The sequence below is a fragment of the Cydia amplana genome, chromosome 6, assembly GCF_948474715.1.
Source record: "Cydia amplana chromosome 6, ilCydAmpl1.1, whole genome shotgun sequence".
In the NCBI taxonomy this organism is placed as follows: Eukaryota; Metazoa; Arthropoda; class Insecta; order Lepidoptera; family Tortricidae; genus Cydia; species Cydia amplana.
This window is the reverse complement of record NC_086074.1, coordinates 18,693,683-18,702,193: the sequence shown is the minus strand read 5'-3', so window position 1 is coordinate 18,702,193 and position 8,511 is coordinate 18,693,683. Positions and strand designations below refer to the sequence as shown.

Genomic DNA, 8,511 nt, shown 5'->3' with positions numbered 1-8,511 from the left:
GGTACGTCTACACGGTAGCCGAGCACTTTTCGTAAAAAAGCTAAGGAAAGCCGGTCGGTCTCCCTATAAAATAGTGCTCAGCGACCGAGTACAGCGCGAGGATCAAACAGGAAGTACTGTCTGTCAAGCCATTTCCGTCAGTAGAAAAAAGCGGCAAATTTAAAAAATGTAGGCGCGTAAATACGTTAATCGTCCCATAGAGTGTGACAAATAGGTTAGGAGTAGGAAAGAGATATTTCTGTCTCGCTCTCATGGGTGCGGCGCACCAAGGTCGGTGTGGTGCGGTGCGGTAGTATGTTACAGCTCTTTAAGTGTAGAGCTAAAAACAATAGCTTGAATATACTGCCACTTGATTTGGCAATTTTTGACATTGACATTTCAAAAAAAAAAAAAATATCAGATTGACATATAATATTTTGAATGTTGACTTTACTGTGGGTGAAAATTCCAATTCAAATCTCAAAAAAACTTTTACATTGCTTAAAAATTATATAAATAACTGACATAGTGGGTGCATTATGTCGTACTTTGAATTCTATACTAAGAATATCCAGCCTATCGAAACAAAAAACAGAGTGATTGCCAAAGATGTGAATTCAGCGTAAGTTTCACAATTTACTTTTTCGTATTGTACCATCAGAATGTAGTCTTAAATTAATTTCGATGTATTGTTTGCAGGCCAAAAAACAAACCAAGAAGCAAAATAAGCAATGGATTTAAATCTGAAGCATCCAAAGATACTGAAATTATAAAAGGCACTTGTCTATCAATGTGCCCTGAGGATGAAGTTAAAATGTAAGTTTTTATTTTATATTTACGTGTAATCCATATACCTATAAATGACATTTGACTTATACACTTATTACAGCCGAGAAACTGCCAAAATGGTACATGTTCTGGAGGTTATTGATGGAAAGAAGGTTTTGGTGAAAAGCTACAGCCGTTCTGCTGCAGACTCAACGGTTGCCGTGCCGCGGTTGCTGCGGCCCTACAGGGTCCTCCAAGATACTGTACGACATCTATTACTCAAGTAAGTTACATGTATGGAAAAAATTAAATAATTGTATTATTATTTATTTATTTAAACTTTATTGCACAAAACACAAAAATAATGGACTTAATGCCTAATGGCATTCTCTACCAGTCAATAGACAGGTGTATGCTCCCCCAGATGGGCAGGGGTTGGAGATCCTTGCATACATATTAAGGAAATCACTCGATTGTGTATTGAATGTCATATAATCATTTCTTTTCCAATATAACCTTTCAGAATAGCACAAAAAGAAGATACAAATATAGTGGTGATATATGACTTTGTGAGTGACCGTCTCCGAGCAGTGCGGCAGGACATGACGGTGCAGAGACTCACGGCTAAGGAGTGCATGACTTTGTTGGAGCCAATGATACGCTTCCATGTTTATTTTGGTTATAAGTAAGTTACAGTTAAGATCAATTATAAACATAATTAATTTAATTTGCGGTGAAGTTACATGGAATTAATTTTTACAAAACTTTAACCCTTAAATGCAATCTACATCGTATATTTTGATATGCATATATTGCATTTTTTTTTATTACAATGATTTTTTTCTTTATTTTTCCCAAAATCTATGCAACATTCCCCATCTATTTGAATTTATTAGGGAATCATACAAAAAAATCATGCGTTTAAGGGTTAAAATTAAAAATTAATAATTGAAAAACGTAAGTGTTCCCTAATAAATTGAAATAGATGGGTAATGTTGCATAGATTGTGGGAAAAATAAAGAAAAAAATCATTGTAATTAAAATACTTCAAGATTTTTTCAAGTTTAGGCTTTAAAACATTAAACTTATTGAATGTGTAATAACAAAACATATTGTTCTTCTTTCAGACTATGTGAATATCCAACAACATCATATGATCCAGTGTTAAACAAGAAATTACTTCTAGAGTGCTTAAAGTGGTTCCTAAGCTGCAGTGATTCCATGGGCCAAACTCCAAAAGACCTAACTACTGAGATGGAGCAATTAAAACTGAACCCTAATCTTGCTAGCAATAAGAGTCAAATGGAAAATTTATTAAAGTGTGACCACCAATTAGTGGAAAGCTTGTATATACTGTGCAATCTGGATGATGTGCATCCCATGTATAGATACATGAATTTGGCAAATAATTTGAAAAGGTAAGTGTAGCATACATATATTTGATACCGATGTAATTTTAATGCATTTAATAAATTATAGGACTTATCCAAGATACCATTTTTTTTAGTTTCTAATCTATGATGATACTAAAATTACAGTTTGATTGGCCAATGAACTACCCAGTCTATCTGGTTTTTACTCTATTTTCCATCACCTTATTGGGTATGGGTTTCATTTTGCAAAAAATGTTTGTAAGTGGCTTAAAACAATCCTGAAAACCCTCATATCATATATATGGCTTAGCAACGACATTGCGAGTCGCCATGAGTGGGAGTGAGAGATCGAAACGCGGTGTCTCAATTACTCATACTTACTCATTTAATTCGTAAAACCAATTTACATTTCAAATAAAATATACAAAATCAATGATATGATTCAACTATACTTACCAGGGATGTTACAGAGCTCCGTTTCCGTTTCCGTTAAGTCGGAACTTTCGTTTGGTATTACACATCCGTTTCTGTTCCGGTTCCGTTACTTTTTAAACGGAAGTTATATTGGATGTCAATGCTTAGCGCGGCAGCGGGACATGAGCGGTGTACATCAAGAACAAACAGGTTTATACCAGTCATTCGCTCATAGCCCCGCTTGCCACGTGCTGCAGTAATTAGATGTTCTGGTTTATCCGTGTTTTCGAATTTAAAATACCTATTCGTATGTGTTGTGTTGTTAATGTATACCTACTGATAGAACTGACTCAGGCTCCGGTTCCGTTTTTGGTTCCGATTCCGTTTCTGGTTCCGATTCCGTTTCTGGTTCCGATAAACTAAATTTAAAACATCTGGTTCGCTTCCGATAAAACCACATCCGTTACATCCCTGATACTTGCATACTAACATCTTATAATATTTTGTCTTTCGTCTTTCAGTCACGCAGCTTTAAAGTTAGCTTACAAAATAGCTGCAGCGAACTGGAGAGGCAATTTCGTTCAAGTATGCAAGCAGCTGGATAACCTGTGTCCACTGACATACTGTGCCTTGTGTTTATATCTGCCGACGTTGCAAAGGTAAATACACTACTGATGGAACCTTCACGGCTCGGCCACGACATTGCGCGACTGGCGACGGCGACATAGGTTGGTGCGAGGCTCAGCGATCGGACCTTTCGATCCCACCTATAATTGCAATCTTTGCCTATGCTCGGCTAGATGGCGTTAATTTCAATATTTGCAAATTAACACATATCAGTGAAAGAATAAGGATCAAAGTCAAATGGCATTCTAACAGTTTTAACCTTATGGACGCCAATGACCGATATATCTGCACCGTAGGTTCAACGCCAAAGACCGATTATTCGGTCACAGACCACAAAGTAACATAGACCTACGTGCATATGCATAAAGTTCAATTTCAGTTTTGACACTTCGGTGACATGGCGTCAGCGTGACAGCTTTTGTGTTTGACACGGCGTCGAAAAGGTTAATCTTCTGTCAAAAGATGGCGGTAAATTTACTGTGGCCACATAATTTACCATGACAGTAACTCTCTATAAAATCTATTTTCTGTGCTAATAGGTACTATTATTTATTCTGTGACTATACTAAGAATACTGAGATGTACAACTTGTATACTTCCAGACAAGCCCTACAAGTAATAAGCGCTGCATACAACAGCAAACAACTGTCAGTACCCCTAAGTGGCTTACGTACCTGGCTACGTTTCGACAGCGACGCCGCAGCCGCGCAGGCGTGCGCGCATTACGGACTGGTGGCCAATGAGGGGGCGGTGCGGTTCACTAAAGGAAACTTCAAGGCAGATGTCGCTACGGTACGTACATTGGTGGACTACATACAGCAAAGTACTGATTATCTCGAGTGCATTTAAAACATTTATTTCAACTACGTTGTTTCATTATTTGTGTTGTTGAATTAGGCATCTATGTAACTTAGTCATCCTCCTGAGATCTAGAAGCATTTTGTTTTTGAATTTGGAACCCTTTAGTTACTCGATAAAAGTTCAAAATTGATTGTGGATTATGTACAAAAAATTGTATGCAGGGTCTTAGGAGGTTAAATAAAATGTGTAATGTCCTGATTAATTAATTGTAGGTGTTTTTTTTTAACTTTCAGCATCAACCAACAAGATTACTGCTTCTGGATCAGAATAAGGATCTCTCGCATAAGCATATATTCACATATCACTCTGAAGAATATGCTTACGGTGCTTGACGCACCAACAATTTTATTTACATTTGAAGTCGGGTCTCACAAAAACTGTTTGTGATTGCAGATAATGGTGCTCACGTTTTATGTAACCCTAATTAAGTAATTATGTTGTGTAATTTTTAGTTACTTTATATTTGTTAAGTTTTCAATTGTTTATCAATCAAGATCTCAAGAAGTGTATCTTAATTTTTATACTTAAAATTATAAATAAAACAATATTTTTATATAAAGGAATCCTTTATTATTTACATAAGAAAATTCACCTAATTATGACGACTAATTACAGTGGACAACAAAATGTAAATATCAAACGGTCACATGGCTCCCATGTATGTAGTGTCCAAATAAACATGTCAAATTCATTATTTTACAATTCTGCATCGGATGTGCGAAGCGGTCAAGTGTACATGTACATGCATAAAACAATACCTATATATATATCCACATGTACCATATAAAGTACATCTCTTAAAATGATTTCATTAATTTCAAAATGGTGCATGTTTGTAATCCATTTAGGACTAAATTTAATTAATTTAAACACGAAAGAAAATATAAGTTAAACTCTATAGTTCGTTTTTCTTAGCATTAGAAAAAAGGTAAACAATCTTGATGTCTTGATGTGTGTGTTGTATGTTTGTCAATCTTGGTGTTGTGATGTTTGACGACCGGTCTGGCCTAGTGCGTAGTGACCCTGCCTGTGAAGCCGCGGTCCTGGGTTCGAATCCCAGTAAGGGCATTTATTTGTGTGATGAGCACAGATATTTGTTCCTGAGTCATGGTTGTTTTCTATGTATTTAAGTATTTGTATATTATATATATCGTTGTCTGAGTACCCACAACACAAGCTTTCTTGAGCTTATCGTGGGGCTTAGCCAATTTGTGTAATAATGTCCTATAATATTTATTTATTTATTTATTTATTTATTTGATGTGTCTTATAATTGAAAAACATGTTTTAAAAATAAGTCACGGCAAATATGTAACAATTATGAATCTAAAACGATCATTTATTCTTCTGCTTTCATAAGTATAAGTTACAAAGCGTTTTTCAATTAAAAGACATGTCAAGATCGCTTACCTTCTTTCTAATGCTAAAAAAACGAACTATAGCCTCCTAAGGCCCAGCCATACAAGTAAAAAATCTAAAATTTGCCACTAAATTTGAACCTAGTGTAGGAAATAGAGTTGATTCAGCATTGTTTGAAAATTGAACGAAACAAAGAAAAAGCGACTCTGTTCCAATTGAATAAGATTTAAATTTACTAGAACTGAAGAAGTACTATAGGTAGGACCTTGGGCCTTAGGAGGCTAACGTCAATTTTTGAATAAAGTGGGAGATTAACCGTTAAAGTTTACTTTTTTAATAAGTCGACCGCTTGAATATGCGATGCACTGTACAGCCTAGCATAAAATATGGACATAATCAACATTCGTAAATAACGGCGATCTTATTACAGCGGTATAAGAACGGACAATATTTAGAAGACATTGAATGATATATTTTTACATTTGACTACATGTAATTTTTCGTTTACACCGTAGGTTTACACGATACTAAGCCAAAACTACCTAGTGGCAAATGTTTGGGACCACGGCAGAAAGGGACTATTCTCAATATCATTCTTTATTTCTGATTACCATCTACTGATACAGACAGGCAGGGCTCGGAAACCGTTTTCTTTTCAAACCGGTTTGGTTCATTTCCTTTTGTGGTTACCGGTTAAAGAACTGTTAACGGTTTATGCCAAATACGTTCTCATTCTTGAGGAACGAAATTAACCGGTTAAATTGAAAATACCGAAGCAAGATAGAACGAGTATTGCTCTTTTTCACGTATGACAACGAGTTTGACCGAGTCTCCGAGACATGAGAATAACCAGTTAATTTCGTTCCCTCTTTTTATCGGTTAGGGGATATAACGATTTTTCTTAGTTCCAGTTCCATCAATTAACCGGTTTTTAATTAAATAACGAAATGATACGGTTTTGGAACGATATGAACAGGTACCTATTTCAATACCGGTTCCGAGCCCTGGATACAGGTACAAATAAGGTATCACAATTCACAATACCTAGAAAGTCCTCCAGCCATCGGTTAGCAAACTATTGACAAATTGGACCAATTTAACACATTCAGTGCCGAAAACCCGACTATCGGGTATTTTATGATTTCGTTCCCAGGCCAGACGACCCGATAGTCGGGATCGTGGTACTACAGCTTTATATGACTAAATTTTTGTGGCCTGGCGCGGATGTCTTGTTTGGCTGGGTGGCAATGAATGTGTTAAATTCAATTACAAATTACAAACATACTTATTTTTCAATTGACCAAAGGAAACTTTCGATTGATGGTCCCAACCCAGCGAGGTACTAGCAACAACACAACTAACCATAAGTAGACCGTTATGTTGTTGCAACAAAGTGTATGAACGGTAACTGTGTTGACGATAGTAATCATGTGACGGCTAGTAGGTGGGCGAAAAGTTGTATTTCATGACAAAAATGTATCTCTTGATTGAGATCTCTAGGCGATATTTTCTTGTATCCATATCGATTACTTTAAAACCTTTAAATGTCATATCACTTGCTTCTTGCAAAAGTCTAGCCGCCAGCCAGTTTGCCTTTAGCTTCGGGTTAATCCACATAAAGGCGTCGTCGAGGCTATCGTTCGAGAAATAGTAGGTTTCTAAACCGCCCATCTACTAGCCACTTTGTAATGATACCTTATAACCAGTGATCTTTAATTTTCCAGCAATTTTGGTGCAGCATAGTAAATATAAAAGATTTTCTTCAATTTTTTTCTAGGGAGAGGATTGGTTAAGGTTAATATTACTGTTATTAACCCTAATTATCTATTCCACCTAGAGTAGGGCATACAGATGCTTTTAACCAACAATGCTGGAAAATTAACGATCACTGCTTATAACGGATATGCCAGAGTGTCCCCGAGATATGCGTGAATAAATAATCTAAAACAGCTCAACAAATCAACGTTGACTTTGCGTTCGGTTGTTTAAATGCTGAAATTTGTGTACTTAGCAAATATAGCGCGCTAGGAGCTCTTAGATAACAGACGGTAAGTCCAAACCAATCACTCTCACTAAAGAGATAAATAATATTTCCTTTATAAATGTCATGTAATCATGTTAAATAAGGCAAGTGTGTATTTATGTTGTTGTTTAACATACAATTAATAAAAAAAAAACAATCTGATTCATCTAATATTTTTCTAAAAGTATATTTTTTTATTCGGTAGACTAAAGTGACATTTCATAGTATGGAATGACATTTTATGTTCATACTATGAACTGTCATTTCAGTCTACCGAATAAAAAAAATAGACTTTATATATGTCCAATTTTAAACATAGTCCTAAGGTAACGGCATCGCGTCTGTTAACACTAGAAACCTACTTACAAATTAGCTATGATGACATTGATCAGTTTGGACCGGTTTGTAAAGCTTTGGATTCCTCCGAAAACGGTGCCGTAATATGACGGCCGCTATATAACGTTGAATGACGTCACTAGAACGTTGTCTATGTAAACAAGATGGCGCGGTTTCTTAGACGGCGTTACGTTACGTTGATTGCCAACGTAACGTAAGATGACGGCCGTCATGACGGTGTCGATAGTTTCGTGAACGTTTTATTAGATAGCGGTGACGCCATTTTGAATAAATGACACGAGATTTGAATAAATGATTCCGTACTACGATTATTTTCCTCTTCTGATGATATTTCATCCTCCAAGTAAATTATAGATGATCAAGCAAATCTTGTCAGTAGGAAAAGGCGCGAAATTCCAATTTTCTATGGGACGTTATCCCATCGCGCCTACATTTTTCGAATTTGCCGCTTTGACCTTGGTGGCTGACAGTGTGTTATGACGCCGTGGTACTTTCCACATGTCGCCACCGTAAAGACGGCCGTCTTTTGCGGCCGCTATATGACGGCCGCTATATGACGGCACCGTTTTCGGAGGAATCCAAAGCTTAAGCGCTGGTAGCCTAGCGGTAAGAGCGTGCGGCTTGCAATCCGGAGGTCGCGGGTTCAAACCCCGGCTCGTACCAATGACTTTTTCGGAACTTATGTACGAAATATCATAGGATATTTACCAGTCTCTTTTCGGTGAAGGAAAACATCGTGAGGAAACCGGA

At 36.7% G+C, this 8,511-nt stretch overlaps 1 protein-coding gene across 1 annotated transcript; it reads left to right on the top strand.

Annotated features, from left to right (window-relative positions):
• The first annotated feature begins 445 nt into the window (after positions 1–445).
• On the top strand, positions 446–4,438 carry LOC134649282 (germinal-center associated nuclear protein). Its single transcript, XM_063504007.1, has 8 exons — positions 446–601; positions 679–795; positions 869–1,030; positions 1,271–1,432; positions 1,875–2,165; positions 3,056–3,193; positions 3,764–3,953; positions 4,256–4,438. Exons 1-8 carry the CDS (start codon positions 519–521, stop codon positions 4,352–4,354), a joined length of 1,242 nt encoding a protein of 413 aa, XP_063360077.1. The 5' UTR covers positions 446–518; the 3' UTR covers positions 4,355–4,438.
• The last annotated feature ends 4,073 nt before the right edge of the window (positions 4,439–8,511 follow it).